The following is a 25,387-nucleotide window of genomic DNA, read 5'->3' on the forward strand; positions in this document are numbered from 1 at the left end:
GAATGCCTCGGGGGGTGTCCCTGAAGGGTCAGGCCAGTCCAAGGAGGTACCAGTTCAGAGAGGCCAGGCAGAGAACCGGGAAGGGAGGTCAGCAACACCTCAGGGTGGCTATGCGAAGATAAAAGTCCTTTATTTGCTCTACTTAACTACCTAGAGTGGACATCATCAGCAAGGGAGGAAATCAAAATGATCGCCTGGCCAGAATCCGGCCTAATGCCTGTCATCCAAGAGAAGTACGAACACTTTCCTCTACCAAATTCACTGGCTGGGTGGGATAAAATCTAAAGACAGGCAGCCCAAGTTCAACCGTTTCTCTCTCACCACCATGGACTCTTTCTCTCTTAACCCCATCATCCCTTATGAATGCCACCCTCCATTATAGGCACATCACCCCTCAAACACACCCTTGTGGAGAGGACAAAACCACTCCCCAGCGGTGAGAAGGAAGCTCATTACTCAGCGGCAGTGAGGGACACAGAAGGAAATGTCCTACATCTGACACAGAGCAGGAGCCCCAGCAATGCTTGATGAGGAAATGAACGCAAGAAAGAACACTTGTTTGTCAAGCTGCAGCATGTCAACAAAATGATGTCATCGGGTCCCTGCCACTATTGGGTCAAATAGGGTAAAGTTGGTAAGTAGTATCATCTTCATCTCAGTTTTACAGAGGAGTGGAAACAAAAGCTACCACTCCCTGTCTTAACCGCCCCAGCCCACGTCCCTGCCTCGAAACAATTCCAGCATATCCGTTCAGCCAGAATGTCCTCGATGTAGACTGCTCGCCAGGCACCACGGAGGCTCTGAGGATCTGCGGGTAAGACTGGCTCCCATCACTCTTGGGTTGGGGACGGTCCAGTGAAAGGGGCAGAGATTGGATAAACTTAGCATCTATCATATTCTGGGTTACTGCATTTGTTCTTTTAATATTCATTCCTATACCTTATTTCCCCCAATCAAGTTGTAGTGGTGCTAACAGCAATAGCAATAACAACAGAATTTATTAAGTACTTACTATGCGTTAGGCACTGGACTAAAGGGCTTTGCATGTATCTTTAATTTAATCCTCACCAAAACTCTCTGAGGAAGTTACAGTTCACAGCCTCACATTTACATGTGAAGACTGAGGTGGAGTGGAAAAGAAATGCACCCAAGAGCACACAGTGAGGAAGCGGAGACGCAAGTATTCCGGGGAGTCCACAATTTATCCATTTTATGCCATGCTGCCTTGCTGGAGAAAAAGCCCAAGGACAGGAGCCATTTCTGCTTGCCCAGCGGCTCCTAACACGATCCCAACACCCAGTGGACTCTCTTTCCATACTGGCTGGCTGGTTGTTCCCAAACTCCAACCCCGGAGCAGCTCCAGCCTAGCCCCTGGATGGGACCACCAGAGCTCCGATTCCACCAGTGGTGGAGAGAATGCCCGGGGCCCTGGAGCAGGACTGTGGCTGGAACCTCCCCCTCCAGAAAGAACCTTCACCCCACCGTCACACCCCCACAACTTGGTCCAGGGCAGCAGCCTTCCCACAGGGGCCCTGCACAGTGGCATCTGCCCTGGGACATTACTGGCTTTAAGCTCACATCTATCTCCTTAGCAAATCCTTCCTGAGCCCTGGGCCAGATCATATGGTGGCACCACTAGCTATCAAAAGATGAAAGAGTCCCAGCCTCTGTTCCCAGGGCTGATGACACCAGGCCAGCAGGACAACCTCAGGGGGATGCACAGAGCTGTATCCTCCCCTTTGTTCTTGATGCCTTTGTCAGCTCTTCCCATCTCGCATGGCATCTAACTTTGGAATGATTTTTCTATTGCCCCTACCTGGAAGTCCATTTACTCATTCAACAGCCATCAGAGAAACTGGAGAAATAGCCATACAGGAGAGGAGAGAGAGCCTGGAAGATTGGAGACTCCATGCCCGAGGGCCCAGAAGATTGGAGACTCCATGCCCGAGGGCCCAGGATCATCAGGGACTGCACAGGGGAGGCCGATCCTGATGTGGGGGGAAGTACGTGGGCTCGGAGTCTGACAGACTTTGAGGTCAAGTACTGGGTGCTGCCATGCCTCTGCTGTATGTAACCCTGGAGGACGTAGCTTAACTTTGCTGAGATCATTACCTTGTAGGCAAAACAGGTATGGTAACAGACGGGTACTTTAGAGAGCTAGTTGCCAGCAGACAGTGAGCCAAATGTGGAAGGGACTCAATATGCAGTGGCTCTTTCGTTAGGAACGCCCTCACCTCTGAAAATCCTCAGTGCTTTAGTATGTCTCCCTTTTCTGTCTTGTGCTGTGTGGACAGGGTACTTGTCCTTCCTGCTATTGGGCCACCAGCCTCTAGATGTCAAGGACACTGCCCTCTTCATGTCCACCTGCCCCACAGATCAAGATGCTGAACCGGCTGAAGTCTGGGCCCAGTCACAGCAGAAAAATCATCAGCATTATCACCTGCCACTTTACTTTCCGGGCCCGTGTCCCTCTGCCCACATTACTAGCCCACTCAATCTTCTGAGCCTCCACTATCCATACTATCCATATTTTACGGACCAGGCATAAAAAGTAATTTGCCTAACATCACAAGCAGCAGCAGCCAAGCAGATGGGCAGAAGGGGTGCCCTTCTCTGCCTCCAGCCAAACCGTATCCCCACATCCAGACCAGTATCCACACAAATGCAGAGAGCTCCAGGCTCATTCAAGGGCCCACAGGACAGGAATCCTTGCCACAGAATTCACAATCTTATTTCCTTGAGTAGCAGAAAATAAACTCACATGGCATTATCTCCACCTCCCCCATATATTTTATTAAACATTTCACAGGTTGTGAAAATAAGAGGAACCTTGATGCGTGCCTCTGTGCATCTAAGCACCTGAAAGGGAACTTTCCGTGGAGCTGTGAGGACATACAAAATGACTAAGGACATGGCTAGACAGATGAACACGTGGGGCAGAGATGCATGTTTGTTCAAGTGCTCCACCACCAACACACTGTTCCCAGAATAAAATGCTGCAAAATACAAGATGAATTTTTTTTTTTTAAAGACAGAGAGAGAGTCAGAAAGAGGGATAGGTAGGGACAGACAGACAGGAACAGAGAGAGATGAGAAGCATCAATCATCAGCTTTTCGTTGCGACACCTTAGTTGTTCATTGATTGCTTTCTCATATGTGCCTTGACCGTGGGCCTTCACAGACTGAGTAACCCCTTGCTCGAGCCAGCGACCTTGGGTCCAGGCTGGTGAGCTTTGCTCAAACCAGATGAGCCTGTGCTCAAGCTGGCAACCTCAGGGTCCTCCGCATCCCAGTCTGACGCTCTATCCACTGCGCCACCGCCTGATCAGGCAAGATGAATTGTTTTGAAACTATAAACAAAATATATTAAAAACACAGTCCGCTTTAGTTACTGACATGAATGGAGGAGGGAGGCAGAGACACATGATCCAGAGGAAACTAAGACACAAGGAAACTCCCGAGCCAGGACCAAGAACTAGGCATTGAGGGAGAGGATTCAGAGGAAGTATGTCCACAGCACCCTAAGACTCACCCTTCAAGATAGATCTAATGACCATAATGTTTGGGTGAGGAGGCAGAGGCATGGCGGGGTTGATTAGCTTATTCAAGAATGCCACAGAGTGGGGAAGACAACCCTGACTTCTAAGTCCACAGCCTTTCTGTGACACGGCAACCTGGTCTGGCCACGCAGCTGAGCTCACCAGCTCGGCTGGAGAGTCAGTCCAGAGACTGCCCCACCTCCAGCAGGGGGATTCTCTGCCCAGCACGCTGAGAAGCAGTGAGCACGGCTGCCCGAGGCTGAGTACCTGGGTATGCATGCCTCAGCGAGGGCACGCTCAGTGCTCCTCAGCACCCTCGAGGAGAGCAGGGACTCACAGACAGGGAACTTCCATCTCCCAGGGACCACTCCTCCGTGACGCATCTCCTCCTCTCTCACTCAGCTACACGGGGCTACTCCTCAGGCTTTCCAGACCATGCCCTTCCTTATTCCTAGGTGCACATTCTCTTTAGCTATTCCTTGGAGGCTTGTCAAACATGAAAACCTAGGGAGGTAACCCGTCCTCAACCTGCTTTCCCGGGGACACGCTAAGCCACTTTGTCCTGCCTCTCTGTGCCTCGCCCGGGACACTGTGTGTGACGAAACCTGAGTGAGCCCTGGGGATGGTGGCACACATCTTCCCGTTGCCTGATGCTGCTCCGAGGGGAGTCATGGCCCTTAGCATTCCTCCGAGCAGACCAGGGGAAGAGGGGGGGTGGCTGCCATTTACACAGAGTCCAGTACTTGGAGATGCTCCCCGGACAGGAACAAAGGGAGGCCACTAAAAATCCATGAAAAGAAACCATCTCAACAGGAATCTTACTAAGTATTGGTGCAAGTCTGCATTTTATTCCAATAACTACTTGCTTTTATTTCAATATTTGAAATGCAGGTAGTTTTACAGCAAAAACAAAACAACACAACCCAATGAATATTAATCCCTTTCAGTCTTTAAATCACCTGAAATTAACTTTCTGATTGTGATCAAAAGACACGTTTGTGTAGTATTCCTGAACCTTTCTGGATGTGACTTATGCTAGATGCAAGCAAAGATCCGGTCAGAGGAAGGGACCCTGGCATGAACCAAATTCGAGTTGATCAGATAGGAAAGCATTTGTAATTCCCAGATGTTAACTCTGTACTGATGTGGGAAATAGATTCCAACTCCAGCTTTGTGGGGAGGGAACCAAGACAAGGGGATTCTTCCAACACAGTGTGCTGGTGGCTCAGTGTGCACCTCAGGAGCAAGCCTGTTCCTACCTGGCACATAACCCAGAGAATCTTCCTGATTTACTGGTCTCTTGATGCCTCTCTCCCTCTCTCCCTCCTTCACCCCTTCCTCTCCGCCTCCCTCCCTCTCTTCCTCCTTCACCCCCTTCCTCTCCACCTCCTTCACCCCTTCCTCTCCGCCTCCCTCCCTCTCTCCCTCCTTCACCCCTTCCTCTCCACCCCCCTTCCTCCCCCCTTTCAAGTACCCACAATAGCCTGCCCGCCCCTTGAACACAGATGCCAGGGCGAGCAATTCCTTGGCTCCCCATTTCAGTGTCTAAGAACATGTGGAAGCCTGGTTGTTACTTATGTTATATATGTTGTGAAATTAGGATGAATGCCAGAAAAAAAATTGGTGTCCACAAGGAAAGGAAAACTGGTGCACATTGTGACATCTGGCAACTGGCAGGTGGCGGGGACACATACTGCTTGGGTGTTTCTAACTTGCATCTAATTATTGACTAAACAGTGATCATTCTGGGGCAGTGTGGCTTAGGTTTTATTTCTTTTTTTAAACTTTTTAATGGAGGGATAACATTCATATAATGTTAGGTCACAATCATGTGTATATAGCTTGAATAACTTATCAATTCAATATACATAACTACCACTCAGAAATCAAGCTATAGAATGTTATCAGCACCCCCCCACCCCCAATCTTTGTGCCTTTTTCATTTGGGTAGTATTTTCCCCTCCTTAACAGCTACCACAACCCATCCTCACTCTCCAACAATTAGAAATTCTGGCTACAATGAAAAGTCAAGAAGTCACAGACAAACCCAGAAGCAACCCCTAACATATTTCATCAGGCAGTCGACAATGTCCATAGGACAGAAGTGCTCCCACACTCTGACACACCCTTTCTTCTTTAGCCCTGTCCCCAAAGAAGAGATCCCTTCGGAAGCAAAGAGATTCCAAAGCAGTTCCTGTCTGTACACAGTGAGAAACAGTGAGGAAGAGAGTGGGCATGGAAGGGAATGAGCGGGCATGGAAGGGAGTGAACGAAGGGGACAGTGCCATGACTGACCACTCCGTATGCTGGTCAGACCCATCTTGGGGCCTAGTCGTGAGGATGGCGCTTGGCTTTCCCATGAGTAAAATGGGCTGACTAGAACCAACCCTTCCCTCTAATCACGAAGCAAGGCCATGAGGGCAAGTGAACGAACCTCCACCAAACTGCTTTGAAAGCAAATATAATGTATCATTATATTCAAAACATTAAATCTGAGAGTTTCAAGTAGGGGCTGAAGACTCAAGCGTCTCCGGGTCAGGCAGCTGTGTGGCAGGCACATGGTGGTCTGTCCGGAGGGGACGGACACCTGGATGCCGCTGACCGCGGCCAGGCGGAGGACGTGGCCTCGAGGAGGCCACGGCTTCTGTTTTTCAAGAGAAACCAGAAACTCACTTTCACGTAAAGAAATACAAATTCTGAAATTTTACATGGAATCCAGTTTAAAAGGAAAACAATATCATGGGCCAAATAAAACACGTGGTCAGGAGGATGTGACCTACAAATGGTTAGCTGCCAACCCCTGGTCAGGGCGTCCCCACCCAGGGCTCCCGTCTTTGTTCCCACCCCGCTGCTCTCGAGGGATCAGACACAGGCCCGTGGGTGGCTGAGAACGGCCAACTGAGTCCAGAGTCCTTTCTTTTTAGAGCAGGTTAGAGAACTGAGGTCCAGGGAGGAAACGTGATTTACCAAGGCCACCGCGGGAAGAATGGCAAGGCCTCTCTGCCCCCATCTCCAGGACCCGGCTGCCTGCCTCTCTTCCCCTGCAGCCACGGGGAGCGGGGGACAAAAGGCAGCAGGCAGGAGGTTGGGCCTCATCTCTTGGACCTGGGGATTCTGCTCACCCCGAAGGGTTTCCTGGGCCCACCGGCCCCAGGCTCTCTGCAGGCAGAGCCTTTGGGGGAGACTGGCAGGGACCCTGCTCCTTACCTGCACATCCAGGTTTTTGCGAGAAGAGGCAGGTGTGTTGGCATAGGAGCTGATGGAGGAGCTGGTGTTGATGTCATCAGTGCTGAGGTTGTCTATGGTGTCGCTGATCCCGCTGCTGACGGAGCTGCTGTCATCCCAGCTGCCAAGACAAACACATCCTGAGCGCCAGAGCCTCCCGCCGTGCCAGCTCAGGCTGCGGGCGCAGACAAGCGCACACCATCCTGGAGGCTCCCTGTGTCACGGAGCCCCAGACGAAGCTCTTTGCCTGGGAAGTGACTCATCTGCATAGGAGGCGCCCACCCAAGCAGTTCTGGACCAGCAGCTGGGTCAAGTGGGTGATAAAGACCTTCCCCTGAAGGCTGGGCGCTTCCCTGAGTCGAGGTGGCTAAAGACACCACCACTTCCTACCACATTCTCAACTGCATCCCGGGAACTTTGCGAAAAGCCAGTGGCTGCCTCCCAGGCCTCACACAGAGGAGGAGCAGTGGCTTTGGAGCCGAGAGCTCAGGGTGGTGCCGAGAGAGATGCAACAGCAGCACCCTCCTCGGGGGCCAGAGAAGGCAGGAAGAAGTCTCACTGCTGTTCGAACACTCTGGACTCTGCTCCTGGGTGAAATGCCAAGGGAAGGGAAGCTGCAAAGGCAGCAGGAATCTGTCAGCTCGGCTGGCAGCCCTAACTCTAATAATATCCCAGGATACATTCTAAAATAGAACTCTTCATTTCCCAGCCCTCAAAGCCACTGAGACCACCTTCCCTACTCCCATTCAAGTCAAGTCTCCAAGCAACGCGTCTTCTTTTTCCTCCTTTCCATCGCCCACCACCACCAGGACACCTAAGTCCACCACCCGCCATCGCCCACCACCACCAGGACACCTAAGTCCACCACCCGCCATCGCCCACCACCACCAGGACACCTAAGTCCACCACCCGCCATCACCCACCACCACCAGGACACCTAAGTCCATCACCCGCCATCGCCCACCACCACCAGGACACCTAAGTCCACCACCCGCCATCGCCCTAAGTCCACCACCAGGACACCTAAGTCCACCACCCGCCATCACCCACCACCACCAGGACACCTAAGTCCACCACCCGCCATCGCCCACCACCACCAGGACACCTAAGTCCACCACCCGCCATCGCCCACCACCACCAGGACACCTAAGTCCACCACCCGCCATCGCCCACCACCACCAGGACACCTAAGTCCACCACCCGGCTCTGCCATCTCTACTTGCGATACGTATCCCCAGGTGTCCCTGCCACCCCACAGTTCAAGCTGCTACCAGCTCTGCTGAGGTCACGGCCAGCAGCTCAGCTGGGCACTGTGCTCCACTTCTAACACTGCCCCTTCTCCCCACCGCGGCGGTATCTGAAACGTGAATCAGATCCTGCTGCTCCACTGTTAATGCCCTCCAGGGGCTACTCAGGTCCTTAAAACCCAAACCCCTACTCTGTCCTCAAGACCGTCTGACCCGCCTCCCCGCTTAGTCCTGTCTCTCGCCAGCCGCCAGCCCCACATTGCTCACTGGCTCTGGTCACAGGGGCTTCTGCTCCTTCTAAGCCAACAGGGTTCTTGTGTCCGGTGCTTTCCACCTGTTGTCCCTCTTCCTAGACACTTGTTCCCACCTCCTCCTCATCCAAGTGTGACCTGTCAGAAAGGCCTTCTTCCCTGGCCCTCCATGCACAGTGCCCCTCCCGCCCCCACGCCCCATCAAGCCTGCTGCACTTCCTCCCTTGCCGGGCTGCAGCGTGGCAGGGACACCGCGGGTGACTGACACTCAGGGGGCTACAAAGGAACCTTCCGCTGCTGCTCTTCTTGATCCAGAGGGAACAGGTGAGTACTGGTGTTGTTCTAGTGTATAAGGGGGGAAACTGAGGGTTAGACAGGCCAGACCACTAGTGAGAGGTGGAGCAGGATCTGGATCCAGACATTACGACTCCAGAGCCACCCTCTTGACTGTGATGCCAGATGTCATTTCTTATATCAATTTCTAGTGCAGGTGAGAACACGGCACAGCTCACTTCTCAGGAGGAAGCCAAGCCCTGCGAGGTGAGGCACCAGGCTCCACGTCACCAAGCAGCTGGGGCAAGGCCAGAATCTACCCCGGGGGCATCCGACAGCAAAGCACCGACTTCCCCACTTCGCCCCACGGCTCAGCCCTCTACCTGCATCTCGCCCGGAATGTGGCAGCCCGATGCCTCAGACATGCCAGTGGCCGAGGTCTGCCCCCAATATCTCAAAAGAAGTTCCAGTTCGTTCCAGCAAGCTTATAAGATGTCTGCCTGAGCTCTGCGGATCCAGCAGGACGACAGAGACTTGGTGAGAACCTGTTTCCGTCACTGCTCCTATTTGGCTTCCAACAGCGCACCGGGAGGGTCCCACAGAAACGAGGGGAAGTGTGTGGCAGTGGTTCCCCAGGAGGGAGAATAAGGCAGGCAGCCTGAGGGCTCAGACAGGGCTTCACTGTGGATGAAGGCACAGGGTTCAGAAGGTCCCAGGCTCCAGGCTCTCAGCAAACCTCATCATGGGATTCTGCTGCCTTGGCCTGGCCTCCATCTTGGTTCCACATTCTTCTAGAACCTTTGAGGCCTTCTCTAAACCCTCGAGCCCACCCCAACCCCCTGTATTCTGAATTCCCTCGGTTCTCACACATTTAGATTCGCTTCTATACACTCATACAATTTTTTAGCTTTTCTCCGACAGAAAGGTCTGCCCTACCTTCCAAATATGAGCAGAGCCCTGCCTGATGGTGACAGCTAAGCGCAACTCATGGGTCAGGCATCATGTCAGATACTTTAAATACAGTATACATTTCTCCAGTTCTCGTAGTATTCCTGCAAGGTACCTATTATCCTCCCCATTTTACGGATGAAGAAATCAAGGCTGGAATTGGGTTTAAAATTCAGACTTGTCTAATTTCAGAACACGTGTTCCTTCCGGTCTGGATCATGCTTTTTACAACAACAGCCACTCACTGAGAACCAACACTTGTACATATTCTCACCAACTCTCCTATATACTCAGAGGTGGGCTTGCTTCCTAGTGAGGAAACCCAGGCTGTGAGAATCATCGTCCAAGGTCGCTCTGCAAACGTAGGGCAGAGCCGGGAGTGAAACGCTGGCTGATCCCAGTCACCACCTGCAGGTGGCGCTGCAGCGACGTCAGCCTCGCTCTGGAGTCACCTCCCCTCCATCTCCAGGCACATAGCATGTGCTTATGAAATGCCTCCTGACTGAACTTGTGCAGAGGAGAGAGGGGGAACGTTCTCATGCAAATTCACGACCAGCACTAGATTTGGAGCCCAGCTCCCTCATCATTTCATCCACTGACAAGTTACAACTCTGTGCCTCAGTTTCCTTAGGGGTGACATGTGGATGGCACCACCAAGGCTGGGTAAAGCATGACATAACAGATGGAAAAGGACTCAAATCTGCTTTCACATTTCAATGAAAATCTCATGAATCTTTAATTGCACTGGCTGTCTGGAGTTAGGAACTTAGTGTAGCTAAACGGTCCTCCAATCCAACGAAGAAGAGGGCTGATGGGAGAGGCGTGTGGCTGGCAGGAGAGAAGACGGAAGTAGGTTATACAGACGCCCATGAATCCAACCCCAGATTTTTGCTTTGAAATTGTACCCGCTCTTCCACTGTGGCCTTTCAACACCAGGATATTATTCCAGTGGGGCATGGGGCACTGATCACACACGATTCCTCCCCACTTGGTGTCCAGAGCATCATGAAGCTTGTCCTGAGTTTACAGGATCCTTGTAACTGAGCCAGCCCTGGAGGGATGAAGCCACTGACCCGCCCCGCAGAAGAACGGGCGTGTAGAAAACTAGTGATGAGATGAAGGGGCAGCGACACCAAGGGAAGCCTGCGCTGAGCAAGAGCATCCTCAGTGTCCTCAGAGCTGCCTGTATGCCAGAAACCAGAGTTGTCCCCACACTCGAAAAACCAGCCTTCTTCACTTCTAGATCTTTTGGGACACTGCCAAGTCTATCTAGGTATAAAAATCACTTAGTTTCAACTTGTATCCCCCCCCTCCCATGCCAAGTCTATCTAGGTATAAAAATCACTTAGTTTCGACTTGTATCCCCCCCTCCCAAATTCAGGGTGTAAATGATCCTGAGCCAAGACTAGGTCAGTGAGCCCCAAATTGTATTCTAAGGAAAACCAGTTTCATGAGATGCTCTGTGACAATGATGCTGGCCTAACGGGGGACTGTGGGGCCAGCTGGCTCTTCTGCGCCCTCTCAGAGTCACGTGTTACATGTTCATCTGAACAGTGACAAAGTCCTGGAATGATCTCTTGAATGTCGCCTATAATAGTTATTTCCCAAACTTATATGACCACACTGGATATATTGAGAAGAATGAAATCATAACTCTGGAAAAAAATGTCATTGAAGCCTAGAGTTGTCCCGTCACTTCATCCTCAGCAGCCTGAGAGGGCAGCTGGCGGAGGGATGCAGAGCCCAGAGGAACGATGTGATGGGGGCTCCTGTACCCAGCTGTACCTAAAGCCAGAGCACCCGTGGGAGACCAAACGGGGAGAGCTAATACATTCCTCTCCTTTGCTCAAAACTAGTCTGCTTAGGTTTTTACCAGTTGGTGTACCCATGCCAACTAATGGAACTGCAATTTGTAAAATGACTCCAGACATGTGGCCGAGGGTCAGACAGGAAAAAGGCGGAAAGCACGCAGAACCCACTCAGGCAGCAAGGACATTAGTTGAATCCAATCAAGTGGCAAAGGAAATTAGGTACAACCTGGGATGGGGTACAAAAGTCCATTGACCCAAAGTCAGGTGATAAATGTTCAAAGAGGTTACAAGAATTGATTACAACTGAAACTTGAAAGAAACCCAGAGGATGTGTGGTGAAATGAAATTTAAGCTCAGACGCTTGAAGGACCCCGATGACAGAGCAGAAAGAGCTAAGTGTTTTCAGCTACGACTATGGAGCAATCATTTTGGAATGAGTTGACTATTCCTGCATCGTGGTCTTGAATCTGACAGAAATACCATATGATAATCTTGGGCCACCTGAGATGATAAATATACTACTCTTAGTTGGGACTACTGACTTTAAATCCTGGAAAGGTTTAAAAAGATGAAGAGAGCCTGACCAGGCGGTGGCACAGTGGAGAGAGCGCCGGACTGGGATGCGGAGGACCCAGGTTCGAGACCCCGAGGTTGCCAGCTTGAGCGCGGGCTCATCTGGTTTGAGCAAAAAGCTCACCAGCTTGGACCCAAGGTCGCTGGCTTGAGCAAGGGGTTACTTGGTCTGCTGAAGGCCTGCGGCCAAGGCACATATGAGAAAGCAATCAATGAACAACTAAGGTGTCGCAACAAAAAACTGGTGATTGATGCTTCTCATCTCTCTCTGTTTCTGTCCGCTGTCCCTATGTATCCCTCTCTCTGACTCTCTCTCTGTCCCTGTAAAATAAATAAAAATAAAAATAAAAAGATGAAGAGAGGCCTGACCAGGTGGTGGCGGCACAGTAGAGAGAGTGTTGACCTGGGATGCTGAGGACCCAGGCTCGAAACCCCAAGGTGGCTGGCTTGAGCAAGGGCTCATGGACATGACCCCATGGTCACTGGCTTGAGGAAGGGTTCACCGGCTTGGCTGGAGCCCCAGTAAAGGCACGTATGAGAAAACAATCAATGAATAATTAAAGTGCAGCAACTATGAGCTGATGCTTCTAATCTTTCCCTTCCTGTCTCTGTCTTTATGTCTCTTACTAAATAAATAAATAAATAAATAAATAAATAATAAAAGATGAAGAGAGATGAATGAAATCATAATATTAATACTTAACTTCAGCATAACAATTGTCTGATCATTAGGATAACCTCTGTATATTTATAATATTTAAAAGAATATATGACATATTAAAGAATTTGAAAAAGTCTTGTGATTTTGATTTTAAATGAGTACTGATTTATGACTTGAGGTTTTTAAGAGAAAGGATTTGAAAATTGCATTCAGACTAAAAAGAATGGGAGTGTTTAAGATAATTTAAGATATCTGTAGCTTTAATGGATTTGTAAGGGTTGTTGAAGTGCTTAGAAAGATTTTGCGTGTTAGGCTGGTAAGTCTACCCTGTCAGACATTTGAAGAGACAGAGAAAACCAGGTATGTTAAATTTGTGAGTACAGTCTGAATTATTTAAGAAAATATAATCCAAGGCTGCACACAGTACTCATTGTTTAAATTCAATTTGCTAAATCTGAATTAAGTACTAGTTCAATAAGAAGTGGAAAGCATCTTAATTTATACAAAAACACTTGATTTATAGATGATGTCCATAAGAAAGACTAGGTTTAAAAATTAAAACTTCAATAAATTGTATAGTAAAACCTAATTAACTCTTAAGAAGTTCTTCAGAGATGTGTTGGCCCATCTGGGCATCAAAGCATTCCTTAGACATTTAGGAAGATATTAAAGAACATTTCAGTTTCTAAATGAATGATTTTTACACGAATAATGAGAAGACTCAATCAACCCAAGAGAGCATCACTTTCCTTCCCCACTTTTCCCCGCTCTAGTTCACCCCAGTTCTACACTGTAAGTCTTCCAAAGCTACCCCCCCCAAAGACTTCCAAAGCTACCCCCCCCAAGACTTCCAAAGCTACCACAGTGTGGAAACAGCATTGTGTTCAACAGCTTTGAAACACAGGCAGAACCCCAGGGCCTCCTCTAGACCCAGGTTCTGTAATAGAAACCAGAAGGGATGTGAGACACAGAGCTTCTCTTTCTCTCCCCCCTTCTCTCTCTTTAAATTTCAAGACATATCATGGATATGCCCTACAACTTCGTTGGCTGAGATTATCTGGAGAAATGGCAAGAAGATACACCCATTGATTTCTCATAGTCATTGCACAAAAGCGCCCTTTTCCAGTCAGACACAGTCGTGTACCTTTTTCTCTACTCAGTGAAATGTTCTCCCTCTGTCCAGCAGATAATGGCACAAATGGAGCTCTGAGGGGTCAGATTTGAAAACGACATCCCCCCACTTCTAGCCAATGGTGCAGGAAGAAGGAATTCCATCAAACATTGGCTATTTTTTCTCACTTTCTAATCTCTGGGTATCTTCATTGCTGATTTTACCATCCAGATTATTATTATTTTAGCCCACACAGTCTTTTAGATATGTGGAACAGGTGCCAATATCTTAAACACGGGAGACAGTTCGCTAGCCCTCGGTAGTATCTGCCTTCTTCAGACAGATGTGCTTGTCTATCTGAGCCTTTCCACTCATATATGCCACCTGATTGGCACTGCAATTTGAGTTTGCAAACCCGTTTAGAGGCTTTGAAACCCTACTCGCCATTCAGAGTCTGCACTTGAGCCAACCTGTTATTCACAAAGGCATAGGATACACTCGCACCTAAGACTTCTAGCCACCACTGACGGTGTTTACCAAACGCCAGGTACTGTCGGAGGCACGTTACCTATCTTATTCCACTCCCATTTTATTTGGAAGAAATGGAGGCTTAGGACCCAGAGCTCATTAGAAGGATGAAATCCAGACTAGGGTCTAATGACCCCAGGCAGCCCTCCAGCTCATCTGAAATCGCTGCCTGCTACCCAGCCTGACCTCAGAAGAACTTCTATCTGCTTGTGGCAACCACATGTATCAAGAAGAGACCCATCTTGGCCAAGACAGCGTTTTAACCAGAAGCAACACTCTCAAGGCCTTGACTATTAGTCTACCTAATACCTGTTGGAGAAATACAGATGTGATGAGAAAAGGGTCTCCAAAAGTGACCAGAAAAATCCATTCTAAGCTGTAAAGGCCCATAAAACCAGGAGATACAGTTTCAGAGTCTTACATCACTGTGTCAGGAATTCAAATGCCACTCAGAGGGCTTAAAGCACAATTTTAACAGCCCAAACACAAGCTATCTGCTACGGAAATGCAGGTGAGAGGGTCGTAAATTATTCCTGCTCCTCCACTCCCTGTTTTCCTCACTGTGGGGAGTGAGCATTCCACAGAACTGAGGGGGAAACCAGCTTTCATCAGCCACTACCCTCCCCACAAAAAGAGCACCTTTAATTTGGACAAGTTTTTAATAGTGAGCTCCTCTGGGAATAAGTACCGCAGCAGGAATCTGTAACGGCCTTGGATTAAGGTGGTTTATAATTTCATCTCCCACGAAGCAAAAAGGCAACGCAGAATCCCAAGGTTAGAGGGATGATTAAACAGATATTTCCACCAGGATTTACAAGCCCAGGCGTGAGGATTCCTGGCTTTCAGCAAGAGACTCGGTCTCTGAGAAGAGGAGTTATTGAAGGTTCTGGAGGGTCATTACGCTTTGCAGATGGACTCCCTGTGAGATAATGTTGTTTATTCAAGGGAAAGATATGAAAAAAAAAAAATCAAATGGCAGATATATATATTTCTCCTCTGCTCACTAATAAGTCGCAGCAGGTTAGCAGAGATGCAGTATTGTAACTGAGGTTTGGAAAAGCGATCTTCACAAAGCAACACCTCACCACCACCCACCACCCCCGCCCCAAAGACTCAGTCTGCTTCCAGAAGGCCCCACCATCCTCAGAGACCATCTGAGCCGGCTCCGGTCCCCCTTCTGCCTCTTTCCTGGTGCCTAACCTCACACTGCAGAGCCAACAAGGGCTGTGTCCAGGCCTTACCTGCTCACTTTTCCAGTTCTGCTCCAGAATCCCAGGACAGCCCATTCACAGGGCCACCCAGTGCCCCCTGCCAGACAGCTGTATTCAGTTGCAAAGGCCCAGACTGGTGGAACTTGTTTTCTGGCTATTGTTCAAGGCAATTGTTCCTTCCAAAGCCCAGGGCCCAAGCTGGAATGAGATCCTTTGGTGTGGATGAGTGAGCAAGCCCAACCAGAGGCTTAGCAGTAACCCCTGGGGAAGGGAAAGGGTTTGGCTACCTACAGTTCCCACCAGACAGGTATGTTAACTATTTCCTCCCCAGCAGGTTTTCTCAAGGGCATCAACTCGAACCACTGCTGGGGCCTATGAAGAAAACCCACTTTCCATGAAACCACAACAGGGCTCCCTGCAGATCCGTACCTTTCATTGTCTGTCTGGGAATGAAAAGTTAATTTTAAAGTTGCGCCAGATTCTGTGCTAATTAGGTTACTTGGATTATTTCATTTAATCCTCACAACTCTTATGATAAAAATAGTAACAACACTTACTGACACTTATGTGCCAAGCCCTGTTACTTTATATTTCCTCCCAGGTACTGTCAGATAGATACATAATAAGTCCATTCTACAGATGAGAGAGCTGAGGCTTGGAAAGATAGGCCCAAAAGCCACACAACTAGAAAATGTGAAAGCTAGCCTTCAAACACAGAACCAAGGGTATTCAACCACTTCATTTCTTCATTTGGCACATTTTAATGAACACCTATCATGTGTATTTGAAATACTTTAAAGTTTTACACGCGCACGCACACCCCCCCACACACACAAACACACACACTACAGTCACTCAAAAAAAAAAAAACTACAAGCAAGCCACCATTCTCTGGGTTTTCACCTCTGGGATTGGCCCATGTGGTCTGCAGTTCCCAGAACCTGAGCTAGAATTAAAGCCAAGGCCCAGTGCGACACAAATCTCAGAAAACTGAGTCTCATCTAGCAGGGGGCCAGGGTACTGCTAAGCCCACTGCTAAGCCCCAGAGGCTCCGAAGGGAGGCAGCACAGGCTCTGGATGAAAGAGAGACAGATCTGTGCCTGGTCTCTGGCTCTGCCCTCGGCTATTATGCCAGCAGCTTCTCCTCCAGAAGACTCGGGGTTCCTTCTGTGTGATGCGGGGCTAAGGACATCCATCCCTCAGAAGCCTTTTCTTGGGACCAAAACAGAACTCCAGGCACACAGGAGACAACCAGCTCCTGTCAGCGGCAGCCCAGGATCCAGAGGAGCTGCAGGGACCGCAGCAAGGAGATGTAGGCCCACGCTGTGAAATAGATGATAAAGTTCAAGTGCGCAATCTTGCTTCTTGCTGCCACAAATGGACAGTGTCCCAGGGGAGAAGCAGCTTCTACAGACGGTGCCAGGTGCAAGGCCAATCATTTGGGGAGGAGAGCGGGACCACCGGCCCCAACGAGAGAGCGAGGAGGGGATTTAGCAGCACTCAGAATGCCTGGGGTTGAGTTTCACCCCACAGCACCATTGTCCCACTTTTTTTTTTTTTAACTCATTCCTTCAGCAAGTAGGTGGTCCCCTGAGTAAGCGTGAAATTCCTCCCTTTGGCTCCAGGGGCTCAGTTGGGTTGGAAACCCCAGAGCTCTGGTCCAGATGCCTTAGACCCTCATTGTTACAACAGGCACCAGCATGTCTACTGACCTCAGTTACACAAAGCCCGCCTCCTCCTGGGCTCCGCCAGAGAGGGCGGCTGACATTTGGTCCACTGCCTGAGGCCTTTGCCAAAGATCTCAACAAACCCATCCTGGGTCTCTGTTTACCAGAAGACACATGGACCCTAAACATCAACAGAATTCAGCATACGTTATACAGCTAATGAAAATAATAGGAAACACGTACACAAGGTGAAAAGTTTAAAATTTTTTTTTCTTTTCTTTTTTTTTTTTTTGGTGCCCTGACTGGGGATTGAACCCACAACCTTGGCACATTAGGAGAATGTTCCATCCAGCCGGGCCAGGGACCACAAAGTGACAAGTTTTAACAGTGGGCTCCAGGGACCTTGCTAAGCACTTGACATACATTATCCCACACACTCCTCTCCAATACCCTTGTAGGCACAAACTATTAATGTTCCCTTTTCATAGATGTGGAAACTGAGGCCTACAGAGGGGCTAGGTGACCTGCGCAAGGGGCCAGAGCCAATAAAACAGAGCTGGTTTTGAACCTAGATCTGCCAGATTCTGAAACCCAAGCTCTTCTGAAACCTCATTAATTCACCCTAAGAGCAGGAGGAAAGATGCTTTTAAATAGATCACGGTCATAAAAGAACTCAGAACTCCCACTTGTTATCCAAAAAGCCCAGGACACATTTTAATGCAATCATTATTCTTAAAACGTCTCCAATTAGCGAAGGGGAGAGGGGTGGGGGAGGAGAATTCCAGACAGGTCACTGGCTGGCTGCCTTAGGTCTGAGCAGAGGGAGCGGGCTGTGGACTCCCAACACTCCCATTATCCTCTGTACCTCCCTTGCCCCCCCCCACTTCCCAATATATTTTAGGGGGTCTGGTAACCTGAATGCACAAAACTGCAACTGCCTCAGGGCAGCTAAGAGAGGTGGCTGTCCCCCCAAACCAAGCTGGCCTCAGTGTGCAGTTCATCGGGGCGTGCCTGGAAGCCAGCCCTCCTGGGGCCAGGGGAAAGGAAGGGAACTCAGGTCAGGAAACAACCACTGCAAGTCAGCTTCACAGCCCAAGAGCAGCTCAGCCCTAGCTAATTAGCCATCCCCAGCACACATGTGAGCAGCTAGTGCCAAGCGTGGGTCAGCATTAACATGCCGGGTGTAGAGCCTCTCCCTCCAGGACTCAAAACATTCAGCTTTTCAGGAGGCAGCCCAGAGTTCCAGGACACAGTCCCAGCCGCCCAAGGCCAGCTCCAAGGCTATAGATACCCCGCCCCCCATTTGATTTCCACTTAGGCTCCCATCCACTCTGAACCAGGTACAAGTACAAACCTGGCCACAGATCCATCCATCAGCCCAGGAGTCTTGAAGAGATGAGAGGACACCCAGGTAGGTCCTGCTGTCAAATCAGAGCTGTTTCTTAATAGATGCCCTCTTCCACACAGAACCCAGCAGAATCTGAGCAGCCCGGGCAGGCCATGCTTGTGAGTATCATGTGAACTCTGGTGAGCCCTCCTCAAGAAAAAGTGCCCTTCGTACAGCTGAACCCACATTTAAACTTGCAGATAAAACCATTTCAGCCATCTGCCAAACCCAACAAGGAAGGTAGAATGGTGGAGGGGAGCTGGGCTCCAATCTCTGCTCTGTTTAGAGCTGTGTGACCTTGAGAAACTTACTTAACCTCTCTTAGTTCCAACTGCCTCACCTCAAAATTGAGGATAATATTGCTGACTTTGCAACAAAAATAAGACAATGTTGCTTGGCAAGTAGTAAGTGGTAATGAACATTGTTCTCTCCTCCCCTAGTCTGGTTTAAAAATAGAAATGTCTCTCTTTGGGCAGTTTTATAGCAGCCCTAACAAGAAAAGTACTCATACTTAAATCTCCCATGCCATCTCTCCTGGAGCCTAGTTTCCAGAAAAAACCCACCCAGTAATTTGCAGTATTAGTAAACACAGCCACAAGTTCACCCAGCTTCTTAGATTCCAAGCAAAACCTCCAACTCTAAGTCATTTTAATCAGGGCACTCTGAACCACTAGCAGTTTTTGTGTGACAGAGGGTGGGGGTGCTGGGGGGGGGGGAAATGCCTCTCTCTAGTCCCCCCCCCCCCCAAGCTGAAAGGTCTCCACCTAAAAGCCTGAAACAAGGACCTAAGACATCTGGGTGATTAACACCTAATTTTTCTGTATCAGCAGCGTAAGTTGATAAGACGGTCTGGAAAATATTGACATTACCCAAATGTCCAGGTGGACCAAGGACATTTGGGTAATGCTCCAGCTTCCTCTGAAACTGTCAAGGTTAGGTTATCACTTCAGCCTTTTGGCTAAGAGCAAGTGAAAACTCTCAAGGTTAGAATCAAAGAAGGTGGGGGTGGGATGGGATGGGGTGGGCGGGAGAAGGATGCTGACTTTCCTGACTAGTGACTCCCCCAGCACACAGCCCTAGGGGACTTCAGCAGCTGTACACCACTGGCTGCTCTGACCAACTTTTCAATACCATCCAAGGAACGACAAGACAGTACATGCACCACACCCGGTCCCAGGCCCCAGATCTTAGGAAATTGTCCTACCTTGTAATGTTCCTAGGCCAGAGCATTTCACTACATTGTGGTCCTTGAGAAAGTGGACAAAGAAGCTGAATGCATCTCACGATGGCAGATGGTAACTCAGATGGCAACTCGTCAGCTAGCTGAGCCAGCCCACTTCGGGCCAGGGAGTCCCAGGCACCCAGCTACTCTGCGACTCAAGGACCAGCTATAAGGGGATCACCATTCCCCAGCCCAGGAAGGAAATCTGATCCACCAACAAAATTAACCCATAAAATGCCGAAGGAGCGAGAGGTCAGGCCCCAGTGCCAGTATCAAGTCAGCTGTGAAAAGTTTCCGCAAAGCAAAAGCTAACACCAAACTGTGAGACCGTTACCGTAAAGCACCGAGTAAAAGGGCCCTCGATATGGTCCCAGGGGAATGTGTTAACAGTGGGTTGAGTTGAATAAAATCTAAATGTGAAAAAATACTTTAAATCTTCTGGGACTATGCCAAAACGTTGGAGAAAGTCATTTCAGCCAAAACTGCTCATTTGAATGACACAAACATCACTGTTAATAATTCTTAGCTCATCCCCCGACAATTGAATGCAAAGCATTTGACTGAAATGACTAGCCTACAGAGATAACTTCTGAATCCAAAGGGAGAAAGATATCTGTTTGCATAGTTAACAATGACATATGTTTCATCCAGGTGATGTCAATTTTGATGCAGTACCAATGAAAATATTCATTAATTCCTTCTGCCACTTCTTTTTTTTTTTTAAGAAGCTCAGTCTATGCATAGCTACTTTAAACATTAAGGCACAGAGGCTGGGGTGGGAGCTGGGAGAGGAGAGAGTCCTGGTTCTGAGATAGGAAGGGGTTGCACCAACTAATCCCCTATTAAAACCTATAATCAAGGAATTCGAAAGGAACTATGTAAACAGATGCCACGAACAATGAATGACTGTTTCACTATTGAGAATTTAAAAGCAGAATTATGTTATAGTTACAGCTTTTATTTCAAAATGAAAAAGGATTACAATGCTCTCCAAAATACATATCCCTCTCTCCAAGAATCCTGCCAGTTGGCTCCTGGCAGCTTTCAAAGACTTTCCCGAGAAAGGCTTTCCCCTCCACTGGCCTGCCGGCCTGGGGCCGCCTCTCCGCTGGGCTGAGGGAGCAGGGGGCTGGGAGTTGGGGGTGGGTCGTGGTGGTGGGGATGGTGTGTGTATGCGACCTGTTTTAGGAGGAAGCAATAACTGGCTTCAAGCAGGGTCTCTGGGTGGTCAGCATTTGCTTAGCAAACAGAAGTCTCTCAAAGGGGACCTTAGGGCCATTCCTCCCCCACCCAAGAGGGAGGGACTAAAAGGTGGGCTCAGAGAGGAAGAAGGGTCTAGTGGGGCTTCCCAGGTGAAGGCAAAAGCAAACGTGTTCAGAAGCAGAGATTGTAATCTTGAAGGAGTCCCCACCAAAGTTAATCATTCATATCCCATCCCTCAGGGGCCCTCCCCTACTTGAAAAGCTGCCTCAGCATCTGCAGTGGGGAGTGGGAGGCAGAGGCCAGGGGCGGGGAGGGGCGAGCTCAGACGAGGCAGGTGTGGTCCAGATTTATTGAGACAAAAAAGTCAGGGCACACCCAAGTCTGGCTGACACAGACGCTTTAAACCTTTCCTCTTACCTTCTACACTGTCTCTGGAACTGAATTTGCCTTTACAACATGACTTCGTTGAGAATCTGGCTGACCTCTGGGTTAGTTTGGGTGGAATGGGATGGTGACTATATATGTGGAGACATACAAATATATAAAGATATATATTTTTTAAAAACACACATACACATACATACTAAAATTTTTCCGCTGTTTGCTACAGTCGTTCTTGTTTTAAGCAAAATATATATATGTATATATGTATATGTATATGTATATGTGTGTGTATATATATATAGTATATATATAGTATATAACAATCCAGATTAATGGCCAAAAGAAACTAAGAAATACCTATCCATGTGTTTATTCATTCATTCAACTGAGAGTGAGCACCTGTGATGTGCTAACTGCTGTTCTAAGTGATAAAAATATAGGCTTCAACATAATAGACAAAAAATTCCTTACTCTAATCAAACTTGCCGTTTGGTGGTAGAACTATAAAATAAATAAGATGAAATGTAAATGATACAGTATGTTAGTGGTAAATGCTAAGAGGAAAAGTGATGCAGGGAGGAGGATGCGACGTGGCAAGAGGGGGAGGGGGGCATCTGAAATTTTCCACAGGATGAGTAGGAAGGGTCTGCTGAGAGAAGGATCACTACAGAAATGAAAGGAGTGTGGGAGCTCATGTGATGGATATGTGGGGGGAAGCCCCTTCCAAGAAAGGAACCACTCAGTGCAAAGGTCCTGAGACACGATGCAACTTGTACATCCATTCCAAGAACCCGGAGCCCACTATGGCTGGAGCAGAGTGAGCAGTGAGGCCAAGGAGAGCCTAGGAGGTCAGGGTAGAGGGAGGCGGTGCCTGAGGACAGCGGGCACATCCCTGTAGGTCTCTGAGTGAGTATGCGCCTGGGCGAATAGACGGAGTTCCCCCTTGTATAACAGTTCGTGTCAATCTCCTACAGCACTGCATACATAATTTTGATCATGAAATTTTTTTTATGAGGGGGATTTATTGCATAACACAATATACTTTGGGGGGAGGTCTTGGTCCTCTTGATATGGTTAAAAGTAAGAATCACATCTTTAATATGAAATGCTCTAAATTCTTCGCAACTACATGTTCACTGAGCTAGGGATTTTCCAGGTATTAGAGATAACACTCAGCGTGGCTAGGAGATCCTGCACCAGGAAGGGAAGGGAAAAGGGAAGGCAGGTCGCCCAACTCTATAAGAGAAGATACTCGTCCGCACTTTTCAAGAGCTAATCTTCACCTGTCGTTTCGGACCCTGGCTTCTAAACAGGCCAAATTCCAAAGACTTTCTACAACTCATAACATTTTTCTCCATAGAAATAATGTTATTGATGATGTTAAGGTTCCCAGGTTAACTCACAGAGCCATTTATTTAAATCAAAAAGTAGCTAATAAACTCTACCCAGTTATTGAAAAGTAGAATAAAACTTTATAACAGAAGACTACTGAAATTACTCTAAAAAGATATTCACTTATTTCTAACAAATACTTTATTAGAATGGTACTAATGAAGACACTTTGATTCTTCTCCTCCAAACCCATCAGCTTCTCTCTTTTTTAGTGGCCAACGAAGATAACCATTTCATAAAATTCTCTTTAACCCATGCCCATATCCTGCATGACCATGCTTAATCTTTGCTCCATGTCACAGCAAAACACCCAAAAGGAGCTGTCTGTACTCCAACTCCTGGGCCCCATTCTCACTTCAACCCACCAGTCAGGCTTGGGGCCCCACAATTTCAATAAAATTACATTTTGTTGTTCCACAGAACGTCAATGGCTCATTTCCTGCCAAAGCCAATGTCAATTCTTACTCTGAGTTTTTACCAGCGGTAGCATCCACAGCTTCATGCTTCCTGAATGGGTCCCTTCCTGGGTTCCCATGCCTTCATCCGCACCTGGTCTCTCCCTCCCCCACTGGCGGGCCTCTCCCTACCCACTGCTCACCCACCCCTCTCCTCTCCAGACCTCCAGGGTTCTGTCCCTACTCCCTTCTCTCCTCTACCTCGTCTTTTTTCTAGGTGACCTTATCCATGGCTTCAAATGCTAGATATAGACAGATGGACAACTCTTAAGGTTTGTTTCTCTGGCATGGCCCCTCCATGTCCTCAACACATTTAAAATCTAACACCCCTTACACTAAATTATTGCTTCTAATTACCAGTCTCTTCACATTTCACAGGCCCTGTGCAATAGTTCCCTCCACCTGAATGAGCTTCTCCACCCCTCCCCAGGACTGCCTCCTTCTCATGGTTCAGTCTTGGTCTGAATGTTACCACCGCAGCAGTTCCTCCCAAGACTCTAGTCCAGTTCCAACACAGGGCACATCATGGTACTTACCAGTCAACACATGATCTTTATTTATTCGGGGGAAGAGGGTATTTGTTGTCTTTATTTTCCAAAAACTAGGCAAGCTCCCTGAGACAGAGTGCTGTCTGCTTTTCTTCTGAGCCATCTCCTCCTGGTGACTAGAGCACCTGTGATGTGGTTCTGGACACTTGCACCCAGCAGGGCAAAGCAGGACCGCAACGCCCTGTGTAGTCTCCTGGGGACCTTTGGTACTTTCAATGACTCTACCTCAATGGTTCTCAATCGTTTTATTTGGTCACTGGCCCATTTGAAAATTGAATACTTCTGGGCTTGGTCCAAGTGAGATAGAAAGTTGGGTCTGTCTCTCTGTAAAAACTGTATACAGCCAACATGTTGCACATGATTTCTGGGGACCCCCTGACTCCCTGAAGCCTGCCCGTAAACCCCAGGGAAGGGTAGGTGCTGCTGAGTGTTATGGCACTGACTTCATACAGGTCTAGTTTCACTTTTATCTCATGAGTCTTTGTTTCCTTGGTTTGGGGGCCAGTCTTCCACTCATCAGGGTCCCTTTCACTGGCTGGCTAATCACAGGCCAAAAAGAGAATAGAAAGAAGAACGGAAGGCTTTCTCCTGGATGGACGAAAAAGAATGGGAAGAGGTTAAAAGAAGACCTGGGGAAATGAGAAGCAATGCACTGCCTGCCGCGGAATCTTCCCGAGTGTGACCTGCAGGAGACTGTGGCAAGGGGAGAAGTCCTCCTGGGGCCTCCAGCAAAGTCTTCAAAGTAGAGTTGTGAACAAGAGAGAGTTTGTGATTTTGGGCAAACACTTTAAAAAGCTAGGCAGCTTCAGGGTAGAAAATGAATGACAGTCAACAAAATAACCACTTAAAAGTCTAACCTGAGCTGGACATTGGGAATAAGAGGACAAGTAAAGGAGCATGCCCCTGCCTGATGGAGCTGGTGACTCCCGGGACACGGACGGGGAACGTCACTCTGGATGAGACGGTAAAAGTGATGAAGGAAATAAGCAGGGTGCTAGGAAGTAGCTTCAGACGGCACTTCCTATAAACAAGGATGGTCACCCAAGCATCTCAGGAAGTGACACTGAAGCTAAGCTGTGAGAGGGAGCCAGTCAGCCATCCACAAGAGGGGAGTCAGGTGTCCTAGGCAGAGGGGGTGCCAGGTGCGAAGGCCAGAGGTGGGGACAGCTGTATGTCTAGGAAGTGAAGGGCAGCTACCACACGCAGAGCCCAGGTTGGGGGCGTTCATGGAAAAGAAAGCCCATCCTCTGGAGAACGCCAACCCCATTAGTAATGGGCAATCCCAGGGAGGCGTCAATAAAGAGTTTTAGACGCAGTCAGCGTGTCTCTGCGACTCCTGCCTTCTTTCTCCACTTCCTCAATTCCCTTCTGGGGCTCAGGCCCTTCAGGAGACGTGAGAAACCCACTTTCCTGTCAGGGTGATTATGCAGAATGTCTGCTTCCCCTGGGCCAGGCCCAGTTTATTCTTTGCATTTAACACAGATTGTGGGTCCCACCCTACTTTTCCAGGGAGGAGGTGATAACTGTCCTCCAATATTGTCAGACAGAAAGAGCTGCATATCAGCTTCAATGGTTTTATCTCGTGAAGCTGCAGTTTCTGTGACCGTCAGTTGGTTAATTATTGGGATTGTCTGGCGCCCACACTGGTGGGTACTCACACGTAAAAGCAGACACACTCCTCTGTCTCTAAACAAAAGGCTTCATTCAATGTCAGGAAGAGTAGCCACTCTGTTGTGCACGTTTACTCCCCT

General features: G+C 48.7%; 1 protein-coding gene across 6 annotated transcripts in view; it reads right to left on the reverse strand.

Annotated features, from left to right (window-relative positions):
* Nucleotides 1-25,387, reverse strand: part of NAV2 (neuron navigator 2) — a 397,784-nt gene that overhangs the window by 69,781 nt on the left and 302,616 nt on the right. For all 6 annotated transcript variants that reach the window (XM_066364486.1, XM_066364494.1, XM_066364479.1 and 3 more), the window contains one exon: nt 6,747-6,885. In XM_066364486.1, coding sequence (XP_066220583.1) covers nt 6,747-6,885 — 139 coding nt within the window. The remainder of the gene's footprint in view (nt 1-6,746; nt 6,886-25,387) is intronic.

Source organism: Saccopteryx leptura, chromosome 1 (assembly GCF_036850995.1).
Source record: "Saccopteryx leptura isolate mSacLep1 chromosome 1, mSacLep1_pri_phased_curated, whole genome shotgun sequence".
Classification (NCBI taxonomy): domain Eukaryota; kingdom Metazoa; phylum Chordata; class Mammalia; order Chiroptera; family Emballonuridae; genus Saccopteryx; species Saccopteryx leptura.